The sequence below is a fragment of the Anomaloglossus baeobatrachus genome, chromosome 8, assembly GCF_048569485.1.
Source record: "Anomaloglossus baeobatrachus isolate aAnoBae1 chromosome 8, aAnoBae1.hap1, whole genome shotgun sequence".
NCBI lineage: Eukaryota > Metazoa > Chordata > Amphibia > Anura > Aromobatidae > Anomaloglossus > Anomaloglossus baeobatrachus.
In genome coordinates, this window is record NC_134360.1 from 166651868 (window position 1) to 166679315 (window position 27448).

At 48.3% G+C, this 27448-nt stretch overlaps 1 protein-coding gene across 1 annotated transcript in view; it reads left to right on the top strand.

Moving 5' to 3' along the window:
* The first annotated feature begins 4129 nt into the window (after nucleotides 1-4129).
* LOC142249345 (pancreatic alpha-amylase-like) overlaps nucleotides 4130-27448 on the top strand; it is a 32647-nt gene continuing 9328 nt past the window's right edge. The window contains exons 1-4 of the mRNA XM_075320969.1: nucleotides 4130-4297; nucleotides 6696-6842; nucleotides 10383-10580; nucleotides 25537-25767. Of these exons, the coding sequence (XP_075177084.1) occupies nucleotides 4130-4297; nucleotides 6696-6842; nucleotides 10383-10580; nucleotides 25537-25767 (744 nt within the window). The remainder of the gene's footprint in view (nucleotides 4298-6695; nucleotides 6843-10382; nucleotides 10581-25536; nucleotides 25768-27448) is intronic.

A 27448-nucleotide genomic window follows, 5' to 3' on the forward strand; every position in this document is an offset into this window, starting at 1 on the left:
CATGGCCTCACCTGCGTTGGTGGTGTTGCGCGGTGAGAGGCAAGAAAGGTCAAAGGGTCCCATAAACTCCTCAGAGTAACCTGCTTTGGTGTCATATGTTTCCTTAGAATACTGATGTGAGGAAGGAGGACCAGGTTGAGGATTCGATGGGCCAGCCTCTGGGCTGCTCAGGTCTGTCTGTGTGGACCCTTGGGATTTGCTACTCGACAAGTAACTAGAGGCATTTTCTGCTAGCCAACTTGTTACCTGTATGCACTGTTCAGGGTGCAAGAGTGCTTTCCCACATGGACAAGAAAATTGGGATAGGAAGGCAGAGGTAGATAAAGCAGGAGCCTTTTTCTTTGGCTCGATCACACTGCTTGGGCGACCACCACTGTCACTACCACCTCGTCCATGGCCCTTACCCCCTCTTTTTCTCATTTTTTTGGTTTGATTATTTGAAGGTGAATACTGTAATGTGACCTTTTCTACAGGCAGTGGAACAATACTGATGCCGGGTTGTTAAACTTGTGTTAATAGATTCCCATGATAGCTGATTCTGTAAAGGTCCAGTCACACATAACGAGATCGTGAACGAGATCGCTACTACGTCACACTTTCTGGATCGTTTATGAGTCGTTGTTGAAATCGCATGTTGGGTGTCACACATAACGAGTTTATGAACGAGCATGCGTCCCGTATAACGATCTTTGAAATCGCTGGGACCCTGTCACACAGCTACTATGTTAACGATTCCAATCCCATTAGGGGCGTAGTAAAATGCAGTGAGTCACGTAGGCGTGCATTTGTGTCGCCTTTTCCGCTTTCATTGGCGGCCAATACTGCGTTCTGATTGGGCGGCCGGGCGGGCGTCGCCTTTTCCACCCCCTCCGCTCTGATTGATAAGGACCCTGTCACACAGCTACTATGTTAACGATTCCAATCCCATTATGCAGTGAGTCACGTAGGCGTGCATTTGCGTCGCCTTTTCCATACCCTCCTCCGCTTTCTTTGGCGGCCAATACTGCGTTCTGATTGGGCGCTCGGGAACGAATGAGGGATATACAAGTGCAGATGCGGCTTTGATCCGAAAACCAAGCAAGCGGGAACAAAGCACGAATGAATCTGTAATACAGCGACACGCTCGGGAATGAATGAGGGAAGATGCAGCTTTGATCCGAAAACCAAGCAAGCGGGAACAAAGCACGAATGAATCTGGGTGTAGTCACCGGTTTGCTCCTAGAAGACTCAAAAGGGAACAAAGCATGAAGTGATACCCAATCAGAGCGCAATAGTGTTCTCATTGCTAACCAATCGTTGCAGAGAGGGGGCGCGGAAATGGCGACGTAACTAAACACTATTGTTCTCAGCGCCAACCAATGGGCGCAGAAGGGGCGTGGAAACGGGGACGCAACAACACGCCTTCGTGCATCTCATCTAGGTCGTCAACGAAATCGTAAATAGGGTGTCAAACATACAGATTCATGCAGCCCAGCAGGACTCCAACGAGCCAAAAATGGCCCAAGCTGTTCGGCATCGATCAGCGATTTCGCAGCAGGGGGTGAATCGTTGGTACGTGTCAAACATGACGAGATCGCAATTGAAGTCGTTCTTGCGTCACAGAAACTGTGACGTAGTAACGATCTCGTTGTACGATCTCGTTATGTGTGAAGTGGCCTTAAGTCTAAAAACTGCAGGTACCTTTTATTAGAAATTGTACCACTTGGAGGAGTCAATAAAGATGTTGTGAATGTCTTTCAGCCCCAAAAGAAAACGGTTTAACAACACTTTTATGTTAGTACTGGTTTTTGGCACTTAGACTGTATTTTAGTAAGAGCAGGACACTATGTAGGTTCTGTAAGATAGGAAGACGCCACCATCAGGATGCTAGTTTGGTGCAACAAAGGTATTTTGCTTCAGGCAAAAGTAGTGCCACTGACACCTAGTATTAATAAAAGTTTGGTAACACTCAGACTGTGTTAGTGGCAGCAGGTCACTATCTAAGTTGTGTAAGATATGAAGCCCCCAAAATTAGGCTAGTTTGCTGATAGGAAGGTATTTTGCTTCAGGCACAAGTAGTGCCACTGACACCGAGTATTAATGAAAATTGGGTAACACTGAGACTGTGTGTTAGTGGCAGCAGGCCACTATCTAAGTTCTGTAAGATATGAAGATCCCCAAAATTAGGCTAGTTTTATGCTATGAAGGTATTTTGCTTCAGACGCAAGTTGTGCCACTGACACCTAGTATTAATAAAAATTTGGTAACACTCAGACTGTGAATTGAGATGGTGGCTGACAGGCACTACACTAAACCTGGACCTGTTGTTTTTACAATTTTGGCACCTTATTTTTGCAAATTGCTAATATAACAGACACAAGGGATGCAGCAGTGCTGAGATTGTTGATTATTAGTAGCAGATGTCAGGACAGCTTTAAATCTCTCCCTGCCTGTGTGTAAGCTCTCCCTATATCACACACTGCAGTAACAGACCGTTTGCACCACTAATAAGAGGATTTTTTTTTTTGCCGGTTTAAAACAGGAACGGCTGTCACCTAACTAACCAATGCACTAACACTGTCCCTATATCTTGTTCTTTGATTTACACAGCTGCTAGCACATAGTGGATACTGTCTTCAGCCCTTACAAGGACTATTTTGGATTGTGCAGCAGGAACACTATCTCATAGAATGCACTGTATTGTCCCTATACCTGTTTCTATGATTTACACAGTCGCTAACAGCTAATGCTAAATAGCTTCAGCCCTAAGGCCCGTTTCACACGTCAGTGAAAAACACAGACATTTTTCACTGGCGTGTAAAACACGCACATGTCCCTGCGTGTGCCGTGAATCACGGCACACGTGTGTTGTCTAAGTGCAATCCGGGCTCCGTTCTCCGTGGCCCGTGATTGCACTTAGAAATCAACTCACCTGTGCCCGCTCCCGCTGTCCGTGGTGCTGAATCCTCCCGCGGTGCAGCATCCGGACGGCGCTGACCCCTTCAGCAGCTGCTTCCGGGTCGGCTGTGTCGTGCATCATTAAGATGCGCGACAGTAATCAGCCGGCTTAGAAGCAGCAGGGAGGACGGGCTGCAGAGAGCGTCGCTGAAGCCGGGTGAGTTAAAATGTTTATTATTTTAAATGCATGTTTTTTTCTGGCACGTGTTTCACGGACCACACCACTGCGTGGTCCGTGGAACATCAGTGATGCCAGAAAAAAATGGACATGTCTCCGTGCAGCAATCACGCACACGCGGGTACGCCGCACGGAGACACGTGCAGTGAAAAATCACTGATGTGTGAGCAGACCCATTCATTATAATGGGTCTGCGTATGTCAGTGATTCTGGTACGTTTAAAAAAAAGCACAAACGTACCAGAATCACTGACGTGTGAAAGGGGCCTTAGAAGGACTAGTATTAGTTGGCTGGAAAAATGCTGTACCGCACACAGTTCAGTCTAGCTACACCAACAGCTCAGTAATTAATCCGTGTTCTCAAAATGGCGGCAGCCTTATATAGACCCTATGACTCTGTACGGCCAAGCCAATCACAGTAACACCACAATAAAGATGGCTGTGGCGTTACTGTGAGAGCAAGCAACGTCAGATATGTTCATTGGCTGGAAAAAGGCGCCAGGAAGTCCAGAAATGAAAATGAAAGTATCGGAGCGAATACCATATTAGTCATCGGATACTGACTACCTCGAATACCCTATTATCTGCCGGATACCGAATAGTGGAGAAAGAATATATTCGCTCATTCCTATTAATAAATTGTATGTACCCCTGATTAGTGGTTATGAAAAATACAACCCACCTCCCTAAAAAAAGAAACATATTATTTTTTTGAGGAGGATAGCTATGCAAATTAAAATAATGGTATAATATAGCAAAAATAGAAAAAGGAAATAATTCCTACAGGCTTTAAAGCCAAAATAAGTTTCATAATTACGGGGTTATTATATACACAGATAAGCCTCCTCAAGGTGACTTGCTTGAGATGCTCTATGAATTTACCCTTATATAAGAGTGAGAATTTTTTTGTGCCGTCACCTGCAGTCCCCGAGTGTTCAGTGACACGTGGTACACTATTACAGCTTTATGGTATAAATAGCAAGAATCTTGAGTCTAGTTTACAGCAGATCTCAAAATGAAGCTCCTTCTTCTACTTCTGCTTTCTGGGCTCTGCTCTGCCCAATACAACCCAAACTATAGATCTGGCAGAACTACTATGGTCCATCTGTTTGAATGGCGCTGGGCTGATATTGCTGCAGAATGTGAGAGATATCTTGCCCCCAATGGATTTGCAGGTGTCCAGGTATGTGCAATCAAATGCCTTACACGTTTATATATTAGAAATGAAGAATTGTTATACCTGCCCTTAGGACATTGCCGTAATGAATATTTTTAGGTTAGCTCCATTAGATTTTATTTATGTTCTATCACAATGGAAGTATAGATACAAAGGTCACTATTTTACCCATATGCTAAGAAATAGTAAAATATCCATTTCCAGTTGTACCTTTACTACTTATCTATGTTACCTAAGATAGTGATGGCGGTGACATCCTTCATGTAAATAGATACTTAGGACAATTTATTTTATGCTAATGCAATAAACTGATTTTTTTTATATACAGTAAATAAACTCAACATCATGCATCATCATAGACTAGGTCCACACACTGCTTCCAAGTAAGTCAGGCTTTGTGCAAAAGCACCCTGGCAAGTATGCCTTTCACTGTCCCAGAGAATTGTCTCTATCATAAATATGACCTTATCTGAAGTTGGAGAAAATAAAGGTTTATTGCAATATCACCAATAATATCCCTTTTACGGATTAACAATATTGCAACAGTATGACAACATAATAACACCACAAAGTGGCGGATTACTGCTACTACCGTGTTTCCCAAAAAATTAAAAAAAAAATGTTTCCGGCAAAACACGGGTTTGGGTAAGTTACCAGCCCAAAATAGCAGAATCCCACCCTGAAGAGAATCATACTTACCAAACCCTGGATGTCTGCATCACTCCCAGGCCCTCCTACGATCCTGGACAGACGCTCCCAGCAGGTGTACTCTACAGCGGTCCTCCCCTGCTTCTGGATGACATGCACACACACATCAGATCGCAGACACACACATCAGATTGCACACACACAGTGTTGAGTAATACTGTGTAGCTTCCGGCCTGCAGGGGAACCTGGCACAGAGCGCAATGGAGCATGAGGACCTGCAGTGGAATGCATGGAGGACCCGTGGTGGAACGCATCAATGTGTTCCACAACAGGTCCTCCGAGCATTCCACCACAGGTTCTCTCATTCCACTATGTCCAAGATCCACAGAGCAGTACAGTATCACCAAATGTGTGCGTGTGTGTGCGTTCCACCACAAGTCCTCCCATACGAATCTGGGGAGTATGACTGGAGGTTCTTCTTTCTTCTCTTTTCGGGTGTCTGCTTTCTATAATGAAGTGTCTTTCAGTATTCTTAAACTTTTTAGCTGCATGGACACGTCATTATTTAACCGCAACTACGGCTAATTTTCAGGGTAGGTCTTATATTTAAGCCTTAAGGTCACTTTACACTCTGCGATATTGTTACCGATATCACTAGCGTGTGTACCCACCCCCATCGGTTGTGCGACACGGGCAAATCGCTGCCCATGGCGCACAACATCCCTCAAACCAGTCACACTACTTACCTGCCTAGCGACGTCGCTGTGACCTGAGAACCGCCTCCTTTCTAAGGTGGTGGTTTGTTCGGCGTCACAGCGACGACACTAAGCAGCTGCCCAATAGAAGCAGAGGGGCGGAGATGAGTGGGACAAACATCCCGCCAACCTCCTTCCTTCCTCATTGCGGTGTCACACATAGCGATGTGTGCTGCCGAAGGAATGACAAACTACATCGTTACTGCAGCAGCAACGATAATCGAGATTAGGGGGGATATCACCGATTAGCGATTTTGAACGTTTTTGCAACGATTCAAAATCGCTAATAGGTGTCACACGCAACGACATCGCTAACGCCGCCAGATGTGCGTCACAAATTCCGTGACCCCAACGAGATCGCTTTAGCGATGTCATAGCGTGTTAAGCGGCCTTTACTCCGAAAAGGGTGAAAATTCATGCCACGGCTTATTTTCGGGTTAGGGCTAATTTTTGGGAAAACACGTTATACTGATCATGACTGTATACAGAATAAAATGACCATCAATAGTGCAATATGAAACCATAGCCACAAATTATCAGCATACAGGAATGATAATACCACCATTCTGATCATTCACCAAAATTATTGTTCTAAGACTGATTTTGGTCCAGTGAGCTGCAGACCATATATATTTGTATACTATGCATATAAATCACTTACCAGTTATGTTCTCCTTGATCCTAGTCCTTCGAAATTCCTTTTCTGTTCTATTTGGCCCACACCGCCATGACTACTTCTATTTGTGACTCATCTCTGCAGAATGTAACACACAAACTTCTTTGGTTTATCCCTTTTCCCCTACCTCTACACAAACCATTTATTGCTATATCCATTGTATATGTTATTATAGCGTTTTCCATGAAAACATTTGATCTCCCATATACAAGAATTTTATAAGTAGCAAAGAACAATTTGTTCATCAAGCTGGACATTCTTACTTTACTCATCTTTCTTAAGGTTGGTTTGGTTTAAATTCTTGTATTCACTATTTGTATTGCAGGTGTCACCTCCCAATGAGAACTTGATTATTACCAGTCCCAACAGACCATGGTGGGAGAGATACCAACCAATCAGCTACAAGATCTGTACTCGATCCGGTAATGAGCAGCAGTTCAGGGACATGGTGACCAGATGTAACAATGTTGGGGTATGAGAATTTGAATATCCGTACAGTTTATTATGTAGACAGTAAATAAAGGACAATTATTTATATTTAACCCTGCTATTCTGTTCAGGTCTACTATACACTTATAATGCTCTGGTCATTTTTGACCTGTTAATGTCTTGATTTTTATCTAATTTAAGTGTTTTATTTGAATACCTGTTGCATTCTTATACTGTATGTGTCGCGGGCGGGGAGGGGACGCTGCGCTCACTCACTGCTCGGGTCCGGCTGCTGCTGCTCACTCGGTCGGTGGCTCGAGCGGTGGGCCGGATCCCGGGGACTCGACCGGCGCTCCTCGCCCGTGAGTGAAAAAGGTGGTTTGGTGTAGGGGTATTGTCCGTGACGCCACCCACGGTTTGTGGTGAGGTTGGGACACCACCGCTGCTCTGTACGGGGATCCCGGGAGCGTTGACAGGGAGCAGCTGAGATGTTTTCTCCCCTCCGTGGGTAGGGGGTTTTTGGTGGTCCCGGGGCCCGGTGGTGGAGGTCGGAAGGTGGGATGTGGGGAATGGCCGGGTGCAGGGTCGCGTGGCAGCACGGTGCCAGAGGGCACGGTGGTACTTACTCAGCCAGTAATGCACACGGAGTCTCCAGTAAAACAAACGGCTGGATGGACGAGTCCCACAGACGGCTGCGGCGGTCACTCTCGGTAGGTTGGCGGTGACTGTCTCTCCCTGCACCGGTGTTCTGTTCTCGGCCCCAATGGCTTCCCACTGATAGCCCGCTCCCCAGTGGTTTGTTGGCTAAGGGAGCCCTTCCTTTGCCCGCAGGCTCTGGCCCTGGGAGCTCTAGCTCTGGCGGTAGCTTTATCTCCCTCACGGTTTGGATGGTTGCCTTCAGTCGGGTCTTTACTGCTGGGAAACCCCGGAGGATCCCGTCGCTGATGGATTTGACCGGTTTTACGGCGACTCCTAGCCTGGTCGGGGTCCGTAGGCCCTGCCGGATGGTGCTGGATTCTCTTCGCTCCCAGGTTCGGTACCGGCGGGCCACCGCCCGTCCCCGGTCCTCACGGTTGTGCGTCAATTGGCCTCTCCTGCAGACGGTCACCACCGTCTGCCAACCTTGCTGTCAGGTGCCCGGGCCATGTACCCGGACACGGTCAGTCAGTTTCTCCACTACTACTTCCTCACTCTACAACTCCTAAAACTGTTCTGTCTTCCTTTTCCCGCCTCCAGGACTGGAAACTCCTTGGTGGGAGGAGCCAACTGCCTGGCTCCGCCCCACCTGGTGTGGACATCAGTCCCTGGAGGAAGGCAACAAGGGTTTGTGTTTGACTTCGGTGTTCCTAACCGGGGTGTAGGGTGTGTTGTTGCAGTACCTGTGACGCCCTGGCTTGTCCAGGGTGCCACATATGTGAACATGGTTGTTCATAAACAAATGAAAAAGGAAATCAAAAACTTAATTTTTATTTTTTTTGTCTCAAAAAATGTTACATGGCCTTATTGCAATATTCATGCATATTGAATAATTTGAGAATGAAAGAATAGTTCATCTGCTACATACCTGCTAAGATAAGTTTTCAGAGCTCTGACGTCTATACATGTGCTATGTCTGTGTTCTCTCTAGCTGTACTGAAAGTAAAGTAACTGTATAGACTAGTATGGTAATTGTCTACTGATAAGATCAGAGAAAACACCACCCTTGATAGGCCACAGTAAAACAAACACATTTGTCAGACCGAAATTATTAGTGCTCTTTTCAAGTCAGCATTGCACAGTAAGGGCGGCGTCACACGGGACGATCTAACGGGCGATCACACGAACGATCGTACCCGCCCACGTTGTTTGTGCGTCATGGGAAATTAGTTGCACGTGGCGCACAAAATCGTTAACCCCCTGTCACACGCACTTACCTCCCAGACGACCTCGCTGTGGACGGCGAACATCCTCTTCCTGAAGGGGGAGGGACGTTCGACGTTACAGCGACGTCACTCAGTGGCCTGCCAATTTCAGCGGAGGGGCAGAGATGAGTGTGAGGTAACATCCTGCCCACCTTCTTCCTTCCGCATTGCCGGCAGGCCGCCCATTATTCAATCCCATATTCACTGCTTCCCCCACCCACCAGCACCTATGATTGGTTGCAGTCACACACGCCCCCATGCTGGGTGACAGCTGTCTCAGTGCAACCAATCACAGCCGCCAGTGGGCGGGTCTATATCTTGCAGTAAAATAAATAAATAAATAATTTAAAAAAAAGCGGCGTGCGGTCCCCCTCCAATTTTGATACCAGCAAAGATAAAGCCACATGGCTGAAGGCTGGTATTCTCAGGATGGGGAGCTCCACGTTATGGGGAGCCCCCAGCCTAAAAATATCAGCCAGCAGCCACCCGGAATTGTCGCACATCAATTAGATGCGACAGTCCCGGAACTCTACCCAGCTCATCTCGAGTTGCCCTGGTGCGGTGGCAATTGGAGTAATAAGGGGTTAATCATGGCAGGCGTCTCTGAGACCCCCCCCAATGATTAGCTTGTAAGTGAAAGTAAATAAACACATACACCCGAAAAAATCCTTTATTTGGAATAAAAGAAAAAAAAAAAACACCCTGTTTCACCATTTTATTAAAATCCCCAAACACCCATACAGGTCCGACATAATCCACAGACGTCCCACGATGATTTCAGCTCTGCTACATGAAGCTGACAGGAGCGGCAGTAGAACACCACCACTCTCTATCAGCTCCACGCAGCAACTGAAGTGAATTGCGCTGTCAGCGGTGACATCACTGAGGTAGTGCCAGGGCGTGTGCAGTGATGATGCGTGCGGTAGAGCCAGGGTGTGTGTGGTGATGATGCGTGCGGTAGTGCCTGCGTGTACGGTGATGATGCGTGTGGTAGTGCCGGGGTGTGTGCGGTGATGATGCGTGTGGTAGTGCCTGTGTGTGCGGTGATGATGTATGCGGTAGTGCCGCTGTTTGTGCGGTGATGATGCGTGCGGTAGTGCCGGGGTGTGCGGTGATGATGTGTGCGGTAGTGCCGGGGTGTGTGCGGGGATGATGCATGCGGTAGTGCCGGGGTGTGTGCGGTGATGATGCGTGCGGTAGTGCCTGCGTGTGTGGTGATGGTGGGGGAGGTAGTGTCGGTGTTTGTGCGGTGATGATGGGGTCTCTCTCTCAGCATAAAAAAAAATAAATCTCCCCCCAAAAAAACGATTCGTTTTTTACCGGATCCGTTGCATCAGTTTTTACACAATCTAAGACGGATCCGTTGCATCAGGTACAGACCGGATTGTGCCTGATTGGAAAAAACGGATGTGTGAACTTAGCCTTAAACTGCTGTATTTACCTTCATGCTGGAGCACCGCTGTTTTCTGTTATAGTTCCTCTGGGGTTTAATAAACCTTGCCTTGTTGAACTAAAAACATCACTGGTGTGAACACTGCCTAACACCTAATGCCTCAGTGAGTTATCCCCTACACCTATTATTGATCATAGTGTTCAATAATTTCAATTTAAATATAAACTTTATAAAAATGTCATGCTAAATAAGCTATGTAATAGGCTTAACCTCATTTACCACTTTTTAGGTGTTTATCTATGTGGATGCTGTCATCAATCACATGTGTGGAGCTGGTGGAGGCTCTGGCACACGGTCTACATGTGGAAGCAACTACAATGCTGGAAGCAGAGATTTCCCTGCGGTGCCATACTCCAACCTGGATTTCAATGATGGCAAGTGTAAGACTGCAAGTGGAAACATTGAGAACTATGGAGATGTTTACCAGGTAATTTTGTAACTATATGTTAACAGTACAACTCATAATAAATGTACAGATTAAAAAGAATTGGTCACCGGGTTTTTACCATCTAATCTGAACGCAGGATAGTGTAGAGACAGAGCTCACTTACCGTATTTTTCGCTTTATAAGACGCACCTGATTATAAGACGCACCCCCAAATTTGGTGAAGGAAAAGAGAATTTTTTTTTTTTAATGGTAAATGGGGTCCATCTTATAATGCCAGTGTCCCTCTAACAAATCATATAGGGTATATGTCCCTCATAGCCCCCCATCCTAAAATTAGCCCCCTTAATCTGGATATGGCCCCCTTATATTGAATATAGCCCCCTTGTGATGGCACACGTTCCCCTGTGCTGCCTATGGTCCCCTATGGATTGCACACGTTCCCGTGTTAGATAACGCCCCCATGCTGCTGCCCATGGCCCCTATAGATCGCACAAGTCCCCCTGTGTTATATATCGCCCCCATAGTGCTGCCCATGGCCCCTATATAGATTGCACAAGTCCCCCTGTGTTATATATCGCCCCCATAGTGCTGCCCATGGCCCCTATAGATCGCACAAGTCCCCCTGTGTCAGATATGGCCCCCATAGTGCTGCCCATGGCCCCTATATAGATCGCACAAGTCCCCCTGTGTCAGATATCACCCCCATAGTGCTGCCCATGGCCCCTATAGATCGCACAAGTCCCCCTGTGTCAGATATCGCCCCCATAGTGCTGCCCATGGCCCCTATAGATCGCACAAGTCCCCCTGTGTCAGATATCGCCCCCATAGTGCTGCCCATGGCCCCTATATAGATCGCACAAGTCCCCCTGTGTCAGATATCGCCCCCATAGTGCTGCCCATGGCCCCTATATAGATCGCACAAGTCCCCCTGTGTTATATATCGCCCCCATAGTGCTGCCCATGGCCCCTATAGATCGCACAAGTCCCCCTGTGTTAGATATTGCCCCCATAGTGCTGCCCATGGCCCCTATATAGATTGCACAAGTCCCCCTGTGTTATATATCGCCCCCATAGTGCTGCCCATGGCCCCTATAGATCGCACAAGTCCCCCTGTGTCAGATATGGCCCCCATAGTGCTGCCCATGGCCCCTGTATAGATCGCACAAGTCCCCCTGTGTTATATATCGCCCCCATAGTGCTGCCCATGGCCCCTATATAGATCGCACAAGTCCCCCTGTGTCAGATATGGCCCCCAGGCTGCTGCCCAAAGTAAAATAAAACCCTCTTTCCTTATCTGCTCCAGCGCTGAGCTCCCTCCTGTCTGCTCCGTGCTTCTGTTCTTCCACTTCCTGGTTCAGTGCGGTCATGTGATCGGCACAGCAGGCTGAGCTCTCTGCCTGATCACAGTGGAAGCAGGGACACGGGGAGAAACGCTGCAGGGTAAGTAAAGATTTTTTATTTTAGAATGAGCAGCAGCCTGGGGGCCAAATCTAACACGGGGGGGACATGTGCGATCACAGGGGGGCGCAAGCTCATATAATATGCACCGCTGCCCCAGCCCATCACTGCGTGCGATTTCAGCACCATTGGAGATGGACAGCGGCTGTGCATATTATATGAGCGGGTGCAGGAGATCAAAGGCAGCGTTCCCCTGTGCTCCAGAGCTGCTGCCCCCACCTCGCCTGGACGCTGCAGTGTACATATATATATACCACCCCCCCCCCCCGTATATTCGGCTTATAAGACGCACCCCCTACTTTCCCCCAAAATTTGGGGGAACAAAAGTGCGTCTTATAAAGCGAAAAATACGGTACTGGGCTGTGTGGTCTACTTTTGATAATCAGTGTTTTATGACCTGGAGATTATCACTAGAGGACAAGAAAACTCAGAACCAGATCTAGGTATTCCAGTACGTCAGGCAAGAATTCAGTTTGGTGTCCCCTCATGCGGGTTTAGTAGTCATCATATGACTGCTTATTCATATGCAATTTGCACACTTAGGGGTACTTTACACGTTGCGGCATCGCTAACATCGGCTAGCGATGCTGAGCGTGATAGCACCCGCCCCCGTCGCACATGCGATATGTGGTGATTGCTTTCGTAGCGAACATTATCGCTACTGTAGCTTCACACGCACATACTTGCTCGGTGACGTCGCTGTGACTGCCGAACTATCTCTACTTCAAGGGGGAGATGCGTTCAGCGTCACAGCGACATCACCGCGACGTCACTAATCGGCCGGCCAATAGAAGCGGAGCGGCGGAGATGAGCGGGACATAACATCCCGCCCACCTCCTTCCTTCTGCATTGCCATCGGGACGCAGGTAAGGAGATGTTTGTCGCTCCTGTGGGTTTACACACAGCGATGTGTGCTGCCGCAGGAGCAGCAAACAACATCGTATCTGCGGTCGACCCGATATTATGAAAATGACCGACACTACACAGATCACCGATTTTCAACGCTTTTGCGATCGTTTATCGGCGCATCTAGGATTTACACGTTGCGATGTCGCTACCAGCGCCGGATGTGCGTCACTAACGACGTGACCTTGACGATATTTCGGAAGCGATGTTGCAATGTGTAAAGCCCCCCTTAGTCACATGCTGATGAGCTGCTCTTTCTCGCTCTCTCAATGTTGAGAGGAAAACATGTTCATTGCTGAGAGAAGCAGGAAGAAAATGTAATGTCATGTGACCATAAGTATAAAAACCTGCATATGAGAAGCGTGGCCACGTCATGACTGTTGGATCCAGCAGGCACAGCTGAATCCTGACATTGAGTATATTACATGCAGTTAAGTTTCGGTATGCTACAGTGCAAGATTTTTAAAAGGGCTTGTCCAAGTTTCTAATGAAAGTCTGCTGTCACTCAAGATGACTAAAGACTTCTGAATTCTCACAGTGCACACACTGCACACTTTTTGCATTCTCGCATGCCAGCAGCAAGAGTGGACAGTCATGTAAATGCAAGTATCCAATTTGCATGCATCCAGCAACATTCTAACTAGACATGTGTCGCGGGCGGTGGGGCGCTGCGCGGAGCAGCGCTCCTCGCCCGTGAATGAAAAGGAAGTTGATTTGGTTTGGGGATTTAGTCCGTGATGCCACCCACGGGTTGTGGTGAAGATGGGCACCACCGCTGCTGGTGACGGGGATCCCGGGAGCGATGGCAGGGAGCAGCTGGGATGTTGTTTTCCCCCTCCGTGGGTAGGGGTTGGTGGTCCCGGGGCCCGGTGGTGTGACGGTGTGTGTTACCTTTGACGACCTGGCTAGTCCAGGGCGCCACACATGTCCGGCCTTTCTCAAATCATTTGTATTGCGGGAGGTAATAAATGTCTAGTTGGCACATGACCACATGTATTTAAATCGCATATATGTGGTTTCGTGACCTCCCACTCTTAGTGCCCTCATCAGAGAATCCTTGCAGCGTCAAATGCGCATGCTGTGAGATTCCAAAGTCTGCAATCACATAGACTGGCTGCAGACTTTCATTACAACCTGGACTAGTCCTTTAATGCTTCTAAAATAAATTAAAACATGGGATAGAGGTTGTCCCATGAACAAAGTTAATTTTAATCAATAAATCTTTGGAATAATAATAAATTCTACAATTAGATGTGTTTAAAAAATGTTCCTGTTCTGAGATAATATTATATATGTGCCCATGCTATATGCTGTGTAATAGCTGTGTCTGACCGTACAAGGACATGGTCTGATTATACCACATCTCCTGCACAGGAAGTAAGAAAGTATACAGACATTATAGCATGGGATCACTTTCTTTGATGTAAAACTAGGGATGAGCGGACTCGAACTGTAAAAGTACGGATCTGCATGGTTTCAAAGGTACTCGGGTGTCTGGCCCAGGTCCCGGCCCAGGATTCCGAGTGTTTGATCCAGATCTGGCACTCAAAAATTTAAAACAATAAATAAACTTAAGGAATAATAAAGGAAATAAGAATGAAGTGAGCGCTTCATTACGTACCGATGGTCCGTCATGGCGGCAAACTGCTTCCAGGTCGCACATTCACATCCAGTGCCGCACATTATCTCATCACATATGCACTGCTTTCCCCTCCCACCGGCCGTACTGTTATCTGTGATTGGTTGCAATCAGCCCCCAGCCTGTTTGACAGCGTCTGCCTTCTTTTAATCACAGGCGCTGTATGCAAGTAAGTATCAAGGTCTAAAAATAAACAAAACAATTGGCGCAGGGTCCCCCTGTATTATGATACCAACACAGATAAAGCCCACGGCTACAGGCTGCAGGCTCCAGCCTTGCATTTAGCTTGGCTGTGTATCAAAATAAGAGGAACCACATGCAGATCTTTTTTTGTTTAAATAATTATAAAAAGGATACTCCATTTTGATAACCAATCATAATAAAGCCCAACAGCTGGGGGCTGGTATAATCAGACTGGGGAGGTCCATGCTTATTGGATCGCCCCCCCAGCCTAAAAATAGCAACCTGCAGCTGCCCAAGATTGTTGCATTGATGTAACAAGCCCAGCGCTTTATTCGGCTCTTCCTGATTGCCCTGATGCGGTGGCAATAGGGGTAGTGAGGGGTTAATAACAATCCATAGCTGCTACTGAGCCCTAGATTAGTGATGGCAGGTGTGTATGAGACACCCCATCACTAATCTGTAAATTAAAGTAAATAAACACAAACACCGAAAAAATCCTTTATTTGGAATAAAATACAAAAAAACATCCTCTTTCACCACTTTATTAACCCCCAAAACACCCCTGCAGGTCTGACGTAATCCACACAAGGTTCCACAACGATTCAGCTCTGCAACATCCAACTCACAGCGAGGGGCCATAGCATACGACGGCCCGCTGTAACAGCAGGCAGAGAATGACTGAGCCGCAATCAGCGGTGATGTCACTCAGGTGATTTGCTTCGTTTTTTGGCCAGGAAGTGCACATTTGCGGCTGAAATGGTCTCCACCAGATATCAGCATCAAATTTGCACCTCCTCACATAAATAAACCGCTTTTTTGCATGTTTGGGCCAAGAGATGTAATTTTGGTGATGACATTTTTACACCATATTCCTGCACCCAATCTACACCTCCTGGCAAAAAACCATAGGTTTTTGACACAGGTTTTTGCTGTGCTTTTTGCCATGGCATTGATGCAGTTTTCTGCCAGGAGGTGTAAATTGGGAGCATGAACATAGTGTTAAAATTTCAGCTCTAAATCTGCATCTCTTGGCAAAAAAATGTGGTGTTCTGCCACGAGATGCAGGTGAGTTCACTGACTTTACTGAGGTCAGGTTACTTGCTGTCACAGGTGGAGGATCATGGCAACTTCCAGCTGTGACCACAAATCACCTGGGTGACATCACTGCTGATTGCGTGGTTAAGTCTCTGTCTGCAGTCACAGCGGGCAGCCATGCTGTATGTCGCTCGTTGTGACTGAGATGTAGCAGAGCTAGGATCGTCGTTGGACCTCGTGTAGATTACGTCAGACCTGCAAGGGTTTTTGGGGTTAATAAATTGTTGAAATGGGTCTTTGTTGTATTTTATTCCAAATAAAGGATTTTTTCGGTGTTTGTGTTTATTTACTTTCACTTACAGATAAGGGATGGTGGTGTCTCATAGACACTGCCATTACTAATCTAGGGCTTACTAGCAGTTGTTGGATGTTATTAACCCCTCTTTACCCCAATTACCGCATCAGGGCAATCGGAAAGAACCGGGTATAGCGCAAAATTTGTCACATCTAATGGATGCAACAATCTCAGGCAGCTACAGGTTTCTATTTTTAGACTGGGGGGGGCAGCCTAATAAACCTCCCCAGTCTGAGAATACCAGCCCCCAGCTGTTTGGCTTTATCATGGCTGGGTATCAAAATTGGGGGGTCCGCTCGTCGTTTTCTGAAATTATTTATTTAAATAGTATATAAAAAAAAGCAACATATGGATCCTCTTATTTTGATACTTTGATAAGCAGGCAAGATAAAAGCAGGGCTGCTGGCTGCAGCCTGTAGCTATAGGCTTTATCTGTCCTGGTATCAGAATATGTGGGAACCCTACACCAATTGTTTTATTTATTTATTTTTACTGCATGAGCTAGACGCACATAGCGCCTATGAGTGGAAGCATCAGACACGCTGTCACTCAGTGCGGGGGAGCGTCTGACTGCAACTAATCACAGTTTCCAGTGGGTGGGGAAAGCAATGCTTATTCAATTATCAGCTCCAGAAATGAATGCGTGAATTGGAAGGAGTATACAGCCATGATGGAGCCTTGGTGAGTACAACGCGTGCTCCTACTCTTTTATCCCTTCTACCACCACTATGAACCGAACTTAAAAAAAAAAAATAACAGGAACCCGCCGGACCTGGATATCTGTGAGTCATCTCTACGTAAAACCTTTTTTTTTTTTTTTCAAACCAGGCAGGGAATTATTTTACCTCACAAAAAGAATCAGATATGAACCTGTGCTCTAATGGCTTTATGCTCTTTAACTAATAACATCACAAAAATACATTAGTAGAATCACCAGCAGTACTAAAATTCATCACTAGAACCCCTCTCTCTACAGAAACACAGCGTTATTACCCTCATTAATACAAAAATGCATCACCAGGACCACTATGAGTACATGGTGTGGCGCCCCTGACCTGGTCAGGCACCACTGAGTACTGCACCCATGCTGGGGACAGTACAATACAGGTAATCCAGATGGCTGACTGGGGTGTGGAACACAGGCGCATAGTGATCAGGCCTCACACATGTACCTAAGAGAGGACCCCTGGGGAACCCAGGAGGGGGCAGAGCCTACGCCTTCACTGGAATAGTGGAGGGGGTGAGAGCTTCCATCTCCTCTCAAGGGGTGTGGTAAGAGAGTCTGGTTGCTAGGTGGCGTAGGCAGACACAAGTGGGGAAGGAAAGAGAGATAGGAGGAGTTAGTTAGAGCTTGGAGCTCGGACTGAGGAGATGTCAGCAGAAAGAGTAGAGATGGAATAACCCACCAGTGAGTCAGTTAGAGCAGAACTCCATAGGGCTCAGTGAGGAGCAGACCTGTGGGGCTGTTGCTGTCTAACAGCGCCCGCGCAGTGGCTACAGACGGGGGAGAACGGTCAACTAGGAGTGCTGCCTGAAAGCCAGCTTCAGCTAGAGAGTGCACGGAGTGGGAAGTAAGGAGACTTCTAGAGAGCACCAGGCCCAACCGGGCGGCAGATCCCGAAGCGAGGATAGATTCACCTTTCCCTGCTAAACCTGCCGGTGTGGGGCTCTTACAGCCCACACCACCACAACCAAAAGCCGCAGCCACGTAACCGCAAGTTAGGGCCCATAGGTCATAGGAGGCAAGAGGCTGGAGTGGCCTGGTCCGGGGAACAAGCACACGGCAAACAACAAGGGGAGAGAGGCTGCAGCATCTTCCCTGGGTGACCCCCATAGGGACTCAAAGTCGGGGTTACCCCAAACCACCAAGGGCTAAGGAAGGCGAGTCGGTAGTCACCCTCATAAAGTCAGCCTGAAGGATACCTGGTTCCCATCTGGTTCATCTCAGCTACGCCCGGGCTACTCACCCTGCCATCTAATGTGAGTAAAAAACCCTGAAAGACATCCTGCCTGTGTGGTCATTCTGCGACTTGTGGTACGACAAACCTACACAGGGCCCTGGGGCTTGCCTCACTCTCAGGAGGCTCCTACATCTAACTGCACACACCATCAGCCCCAGGCGACCCTCAACCTGCAGTGGCGGTCCCTACTGACCGCAATACTGAGAGTGGCGTCACGATCAAAACAAGAAGATTTCCTACCAGTGACGGAGATCCAGCCGAGTGGAGTCCCTGAAGGTAATGCACCGACACAACATCTGTGGGGCTTCACATTTGGCGTCACGAACAGGATAAGGACTAGACCTGTTAAGACAGGTGACCATGTGCCTAGGCGGTCCGCTTGAAAAATTGGAAGCGCCGCCATATTGCCACCATGAAAAGCGCGCTGAAAAACAACAGCAGCCCGCGCTGGAAGAAGTTACCGCCCACGAAGAGGTGTGGCTACCCAGAGATCCCCTGCAGAGTTCTGACCTTGCCAGCTATGAGAGTGGAAGCGTCGAGAAACGGCGGAGCAGAAGGGGAGCCACAAGCCTGCTGCTGGGAGAGGAGCTGCTGAAAGAGGCAGAACAGAAGCTGGACAGCTTGCTACAGGAGGCAGCGACGAGGCCACCGCTGGGAGATCGTGCGGAAGACGGCGCAGAAGGAATGGCGTCTGACAGCAGGAACCCAGAACCAGGCTCCGCTGCCTGGTGGTATCGGGAGCTGGCCCAGTTCTGTGATCGACTGGAGACCCGGGTCATAGAGCAGGTCAGAGAAGAGTACGCGGAGTTCCTGGGGATGGCTGCGGCGGTGCGGACCTACGAGGAGGGAGCCGCGCGACGCATGTCAGACCGAGCGGCGACGACGCAGACCCCGATGCTGCCACCGGTGGGTGAGTCAAGTGATGCCCCGGCCAGCGCGAGTGCCCCGACCCCTGCAGCCACGCCCGCGGTCCCCGAAGAGGCGCCCGGCGCGGCGATGCTGGACCAGGCCGCAGCCACGCTAGAAGCAGCCCGCCAAGCCCAGGCCGCTGCAGCGATGCCCCGCCTGTCCCGCAGGGCTCCGACCACCACGGCAGTGCTCATCCGTGCTGCAGGTGTGACGCTGACCCAGGCTGCCACCCTGCTGAACCCAGCCCGCCAAGACTCCAACGCAGCAGCGACGCTCGTCCGCGCCGCAGGTGATATGCTGAACCAGGCCGCAGCCCCGCCGGGTGCGGCCCGCCAAGCTCCGACCACCGCAGCGATGCCCTGCCCGGCCCGCACAGACCAGGCCGCCGCAGCGATGCCCTGCCCGGCCCGCACAGACCAGGCCGCCGCAGCGATGCCCTGCCCGGCCCGCACAGACCAGGCCGCCGCAGCGATGCCCTGCCCGGCCCGCACAGACCAGGCCGCCGCCATACAGGGCGCGGCCCGCCAAGATAAAAGAGACATACCATTTACCCCGGCCTGCAAGGCCAGAGCTGATACCGCTCCCCAATCCACGGAGGTCTCTGATAGGAAGCCCACGCTGGAGGAAGAATACTGGCAGATGAGGGCTGACATGGAGGCCAAGTTTCCCCAGTGGTTGGTGGATCTGTACCTGCGCCCCCCATGCACCCCTGAGGAGATTCAGGCAACCCCTGCAGCCGCGCCGGAGAGTCCCCCGCCCGGGCCAGCAGAAGAAAGTCCATCCCCAGTCCTGCCACCAGAGGAGTGCCAGGAAGAACTAAGGGGGAGAGGAGGCCAGGAAGCAGAAGGGCTAACTCCGACGCCAGCCGCAGCAGACCCCTACCCAGAGCCGGAGATGCTGCCCTATTCCCGCTGGGAGGAGGAAGACTTGACACCGTCAGCAGACGAAGATCAGCCCAAAGACCTCACCTGGGAGCCTGCAGGCATGAACCCAGCCCGCAAGACACGGCGCAGCAGATCAAAGCGTCCTCCGACACCACAGTCCCCAGAACAGAAAGAGGTTACAGCCAGAGATCTGGAGGAGAAAAGGTGCCTAAGAAGGTCCAAAGCCCAGGCTAGAGGACCCCTTTACAGAGGAATAGTAGAGGACTTCAACCTGAAAAGTGGATACGGCTTCATTGTAGTGAAAGGAATAAAAGAGGGCATATTTGTTAACAGGAGAGATGTTCAAGCCCACCTGCCCAGAGGACATTCCGGCAGAAATTTGAAAATTGGAGAAGCAGTACAGTTCACTCTGCATGAAGGTGAAAGGGGATTGTATGCGCTCGATGTAGCACCATGTCCAAGACAAGAAAGACAAGAAAGACAAGAAAGACAAGAAAGACAAGAAAGACAAGAAAGACAAGAAAGAAAAGACAGAGATAAAGAAACAGATACAGAAAAAGAAACAGATGAAGACCAAGAACGGAAAGATAAAGATCCTACAGATGAAGAAAGAGACAAAGAGCAAGAAAGTCACAGGTGCCAGTGCCCAACGTGCCCTCGCCCTAGTGAAAAAGAGGAGTAAAGTAAAGGAAAGTACAGAAAAGAAGTACAGAAGTTAAAGTTTTGAAAGTTTTGTTTTGCAACGTTTAAGCATGTGCCCACAAAAACTATTGTGAGAACTAAACTTTAAGGCTATGAACTTGCTATAGCCACAAACTCTCGCAGTGTAAATAGTTACACCAGTGGCACCACCACCAGGGCCAGCCTGTTTAGGGGCTTGGCTCGTCTGCAACCAGGGGGGCCCGTCCGTAGAAAAGGGCCTTGGCTCACCTGCGACCAGAGAGCACGCCTGTTTATGGGGCCTTGGCTCACCACCACAAAGAGGGTACCTGGTCAGCACCAACTGTGGAGTCCGCCTCTGCATCCTGCCAGAAGAGGCTGACGGCGCGGATCCACCAGGCCAGGTATACCCTGAAACCATCAGCCCATGAGAGCCGCCTATACATCCTGCCAGAAGTGGCTGAAGTCGCGGCCAACGTGAGAGGGTTTTGGGTGGGTTAACGGACTTGTGGGTGGAGGGTGGTGATGTCTGATACCTGGTGCTTTTAAATGTTTTACATGTTTTAATGTTTTATGCATTTTAAAATGTTGTCTTGCAGCCCGAGGACGTGCTGGTGATAACTAAGGGGGAATGTGGCGCCCCTGACCTGGTCAGGCACCACTGAGTACTGCACCCATGCTGGGGACAGTACAATACAGGTAATCCAGATGGCTGACTGGGGTGTGGAACACAGGCGCATAGTGATCAGGCCTCACACATGTACCTAAGAGAGGACCCCTGGGGAACCCAGGAGGGGGCAGAGCCTACGCCTTCACTGGAATAGTGGAGGGGGTGAGAGCTTCCATCTCCTCTCAAGGGGTGTGGTAAGAGAGTCTGGTTGCTAGGTGGCGTAGGCAGACACAAGTGGGGAAGGAAAGAGAGATAGGAGGAGTTAGTTAGAGCTTGGAGCTCGGACTGAGGAGATGTCAGCAGAAAGAGTAGAGATGGAATAACCCACCAGTGAGTCAGTTAGAGCAGAACTCCATAGGGCTCAGTGAGGAGCAGACCTGTGGGGCTGTTGCTGTCTAACAGCGCCCGCGCAGTGGCTACAGACGGGGGAGAACGGTCAACTAGGAGTGCTGCCTGAAAGCCAGCTTCAGCTAGAGAGTGCACGGAGTGGGAAGTAAGGAGACTTCTAGAGAGCACCAGGCCCAACCGGGCGGCAGATCCCGAAGCGAGGATAGATTCACCTTTCCCTGCTAAACCTGCCGGTGTGGGGCTCTTACAGCCCACACCACCACAACCAAAAGCCGCAGCCACGTAACCGCAAGTTAGGGCCCATAGGTCATAGGAGGCAAGAGGCTGGAGTGGCCTGGTCCGGGGAACAAGCACACGGCAAACAACAAGGGGAGAGAGGCTGCAGCATCTTCCCTGGGTGACCCCCATAGGGACTCAAAGTCGGGGTTACCCCAAACCACCAAGGGCTAAGGAAGGCGAGTCGGTAGTCACCCTCATAAAGTCAGCCTGAAGGATACCTGGTTCCCATCTGGTTCATCTCAGCTACGCCCGGGCTACTCACCCTGCCATCTAATGTGAGTAAAAAACCCTGAAAGACATCCTGCCTGTGTGGTCATTCTGCGACTTGTGGTACGACAAACCTACACAGGGCCCTGGGGCTTGCCTCACTCTCAGGAGGCTCCTACATCTAACTGCACACACCATCAGCCCCAGGCGACCCTCAACCTGCAGTGGCGGTCCCTACTGACCGCAATACTGAGAGTGGCGTCACGATCAAAACAAGAAGATTTCCTACCAGTGACGGAGATCCAGCCGAGTGGAGTCCCTGAAGGTAATGCACCGACACAACATCTGTGGGGCTTCACACATGGCACATCAATTGTAATGCCAGGCAAGACCCATATACATTTGTAATGCATGAACCTACAACTCCTAGTTTGGCTTTAACTATAGTAAGGAGATATTAGGAGATATTGCTATCAGTCATCATCACACTGCTGACAATACAGGAACTACTATACTGACGAGAATTAGTATCACAAATAAACATTTACAACCAGGTACCTTTTTATATATGATGTTGTTTCTGATCAGAGTATCAGAGTTGTTCTCTTTATTTTCTGAATTTTGTCCAGATGCCTTGATGACTTTTCACATCCACAGCTAGTCTCTGCAGACTTTCATATTATCTGTTCTTGTGCAGCACGTTCCAGCATTATGCCACTAAAAATAGCAACATGATTATCTTGCTCCTGAATGAAAATATCTGCAATACACAGTGGTCCTGAATAAATAATTGCCCTTCACTGTGTTCCCTGCACAAAATTGTACTGAATACTCTCCCTCTTATGGTACAACCCACACTTTCCTCTCCTTTCCATACAGGGCCTCCTCTTCACACTGTCCTCTCACATTGTGTCCCCCCTATACTGCCCTACACCATGCCTCCTCATCACACGCCCCCTCCTAGGAGTACTGATTTCTCCTGTCTTTGCCTTTACATTTTCACCCCATGATATCCCCTCTCTATGTCTGTACCCACTCACACTTTTTTCCCCTATATTGTCTCATCACACTTTTTCCCTCAATAGTCTCCTCACATATTTCCCCCTCCCAGTATAAGATACTATTCTTTTGTCCTGATGAAGAAGACGGATATTTCTTTGAAACGCATTGACCTGCAGAAATAAAGAAAAAGGATTTCATCACATACTCCTGGATTCATGTGGTTTCTAGCGCAGCATTAAACCTGGATCTCTTTTATCCATATTGTTTTATCTCTCGTTTCGGGGCTGCTGCTGACCACTTTTTGATATATGAGCATCAAGGAGTTGTGCCTGACACAACTTCAAGAGGTGAGGGTGCCTTTGGCACCATATTTGCGAAATCCTATACCTGGTAAGACCCTATGTGCGCTTTCTCTTCCACGGACAAATAATTGTTATGCTACCGAACGTTTATTTGATTTTCTTGGTTCCAGTTATAATGCCTGAAAAATGTTGAGTGACGTTGCCTTTAACCAGTTGATTAAAGTTTGATAAATATGGACTACTGGTCATTGGACTGGGAATGAGCCGAACTGTTGCATTGTAAAACGTTGCACCAGTTGTGCCTAATACCAGAGTACAACTTTGCCAAAATGGATCCTCATTGACACCACCAATAAGGAGAGGAAAAGGTCGCAGGAAGGGTCTGCGGCAGAGGCGGCCAAGATCCAGTCACCATGGAAACCGGTGACATTCCGATCCAGTCCACTAGATGACAACCACGTGGGAGGGGATAGACAATGAGGAGAGTCTGTAGTGACAGTTGAAGGGGACGGACGTGTCTTGAGACGGGGTCGTGTATCAGTGACTTAGCTGGTGAAGGAGAGTTGTTGCCAGGGAGGGTACTACCAGGTACCTCTGGAACCTTAGCACCGATGGGGCACAGGGCCCTAGGTCAGGCGAACGCTTCAGGCAAACTGAAAAATACCTGCACAGTGAGGGGACTATTCAAGAATCCGGGGTCACCAGCGGTAACGAGAGAACCAGGCAGCGGGACAGACCACCAACCCTACAGGGTTCACACTGCCCATCATACAGATCAGAAACTGAACAACCAACAGAAGGGGACCCCCAGACGCACCAAGCCATGGGATTCCACCAACCAGTGAGAGGTGCATGGGAAAGAAGCCACCAGGTTATCACATCAGCACTAGGACGAAAGGGACAAGGGGTCGAAACCAGCTGTCCTCAGTGAACCAACATTACCACCACTGTGAGTAAACACCAGTTGCACTGCGTCCTCATCGTGTGGTCTCCCTTCTTCTGCGCTGAATTCCATCATCCATCCCCCTGGAGCTTGGCCCTACTTGCGGAGGGCCCAACATCTAGGCTGCCACCATCAGCCCCAGTGGCCAGAGACTGTGCAGCAGCGGTTCTATCTCCGTAACCGCAACCCACAACTGGCGTCATGACATAAACTTTTATTACAATTACCCTGTAAATAACACCTCTTTAAAGCGACCCCCATGGTCACAGAACCGGGCATCGGCCAGTACAAACCCGTGACACAGCATCCCAGTACATATACAGCCTGGGACAGAGTACCCCATAGCCCTGGGGTGGATCATATACCCCTGCTAAACCTGTTGCCATGTAGGGCTTCAAATTCAGTAGCTTCGTATAACCCCAGCCCCATCACTGATTGTACAGTGTACTCAACATTCAGAGAACTGCTAAATTTGCAGCAGATAAAATAGGGATTTCTACCAAACTGCAGCGGCCCAGTAACTGACACACTGCTGGAATCAGTATCTCTGGCCCTACATTCTGCTTGTCAGTAGCAAAAACCTGGTGACAGATTCCCTTTAAGCTTTAATACCTCCAAACATTTAATTTGTCCAAATCTACTAATTTTGGCATAATCAGCTTAGCCTTTTATGTATATGGTGACTTCCTTTACAGTTTTCAGTGGAGATAAGGATAGGGCAATTCACACTACAGTTACATTTTGTTGTCAGGGAAGTTAATCCACTGTCAGATCGTGTCTGTTAATGGCTTTCCTTATATTACCTATTGAAAACACAAAAACAGTTGATCGAAATGTTCATGTTCATGTGTAAGGTGGAGTAGAGAGAAATAGCTGAAGAAATGATGACCTTTTCTTTAACATACTACTACAAGTATATGTATGATGAAAAAAATCTCTTGGACCTGATGGTACACTCAGGTTTATAATTCATGTCAGAAAAGCTGTAGAATTCTCACATTAAAATAAGCTTTTTATGAATCTAGACCAAAAAACTTTTATATACTGTAGGATATTACAGTCATTTTGACATGGATTTTCAAAGTAAACGCTCCAACATCATCAGGTCAAAAATGTATTTAATGATGTTTGCAGTTTGTATTGTAGAATCTGGAGAAAGATATGCTTCAATGGCAATGAAATTGATCTCTCATACTATGATAACAACATACGGTACTTTTAATGAAAACCCATAACAAATGTGCTCTTCTGCAGGTGAGGGATTGCCGTCTTGTGAGCCTTTTGGATTTGGCACTGGAGAAGGATTATGTCCGTGGAAAGATTGCTGACTATCTTAACAACCTTATCAGTATTGGTGTGGCAGGTTTCAGATTCGATGCTTCGAAACACATGTGGCCAGGGGACATCAAAACCATCATCAACAGACTCAATAACCTCAACACTCAGTGGTTCCACGGTGGATCTCGTCCTTTCATCTTCCAAGAGGTAAGAGGTTCAAAAGATAGTGAAGAATGCATGAGGAATTAGTCTAAAGCCGCATCTTACAAGAATTTGGACCATTTTTTTTTATAATATTAGCAAAAAAAAGCACATAATGTGATTTCCCACTAAGCATCTAGACAATGACAAGATCAGAGTCCAGTGGCAAAGTAAAAAAAATTCTGGGTCAGAATGAAAGAGGGACAAAAAGAACGATAAGGCAAACATTATTATTATTATTATTATTATTATTATAGTGCCATCTATTCCATGGCACTTTACATAGGAAAAGGGGTATACATAGTATGAACAAGTACAATAACCATAAACAATACAAGGCACAGACTGGTACAGGAGGAGAGAGGTCCCTGCCCGCGATGGCTGACAGTCTACAAGAGATAGGTGAGAATACAGTAAGTTAGGGTAGAGTTGGTTGTGCGGCGCTATATCAGACTGAGGGTTATGGCAGGTTGTAGGCTTCTCGGAAGAGGTGGGTCTTCAGGTTACTTTTGCAGATTGTCAAGGTAGACGAGAGTCTGATATGTTGTGGCAGATCATTCCAGAGTGTGGGGGAGGCACAGGAGAACTCTTGTATGCGATAGTGGGAAGAGGAGATGAGAGGGGAGTAGAGAAAGAGATCTTGTGAGGATCGAAGGTTACGTGCAGGTAAGTACCGGGAGACTAGGTCACAGATGTAGGGATGAGACAGGTTGCAGATGGCTTTATATGTCATGGTTAGTGTTTTGAACTGGAGTCGTTGGGCAATGGGAAGCCAGTGAAGAAATTGGCAGAGAGGAGAGGTGGGGGAGTAGCGGGGGGACAGGTGGGTTCAAACACTTCAAGGTCAAAAACAGAGCAAATGGAGAATCCAGGAAAGTGATCAAAATCCAAGAATAGTATCCAGAATAATGCAAACAATACAGTAACACAGGGCAGAAGAGGTAAGTAAACCCTAAAGTGGATCCATCACTAGATTTTATAATAAAAAAATAAATCTATTAGAACAGAGGAGGCTGCTATATTTACTGCTAAAATCCATGTCAGAATGGCTGTAGAGTCCTAATATTAAGATATTTTAGTATTAGGCTGGGAAACTTTTACAATGAACTCTTTAGCCATTCTGACATGGATTTTACCAGCACACTAGAGTGAAGCCTCACAGGTGTTGTGTCGGTGCATTACCTTCAGGGACTCCACGTGGAGGAACAGTCTGGTCACAGGTAGGGAACTTTCTCTTTAGGATTTTCGTGACACCACTCTCGGTATTGCAGTCAGGGTGACCACCACTGCAGATTAAGGGGTGCCTGGGGCTGATGGTGGGTGTAGTCAGTTGTAGTGGTCTTCCGAGAGTGAGGCAAGCTGCAGGGCCATGTGTATGTGTGTGGAACCACAAGACGCAGAATGACTCAAACACAGTCCAGGCAGTCTTTCAGGGTTTTTACTCACAGTTGATGGCAGGGTGAGTAACCCGGTAACCCGGGCGTAGCTGGGATGAACCAGGCTGGAACCAGGTATCCTTCCGGCTGGCTGATGAGGGTGACTACCAACTCACCTTCATGGGGTGACCCCTACTTGAAGTCCTGCTGGGGTCACCCAGTTAAGTTGCTGATGCCTCTCTCCCCTTCTTTTGGCCCGTTTGCTTGTAGCCTGGACCAGGTCACTCCGGCTGCTTGCCTCTTGTGCACTT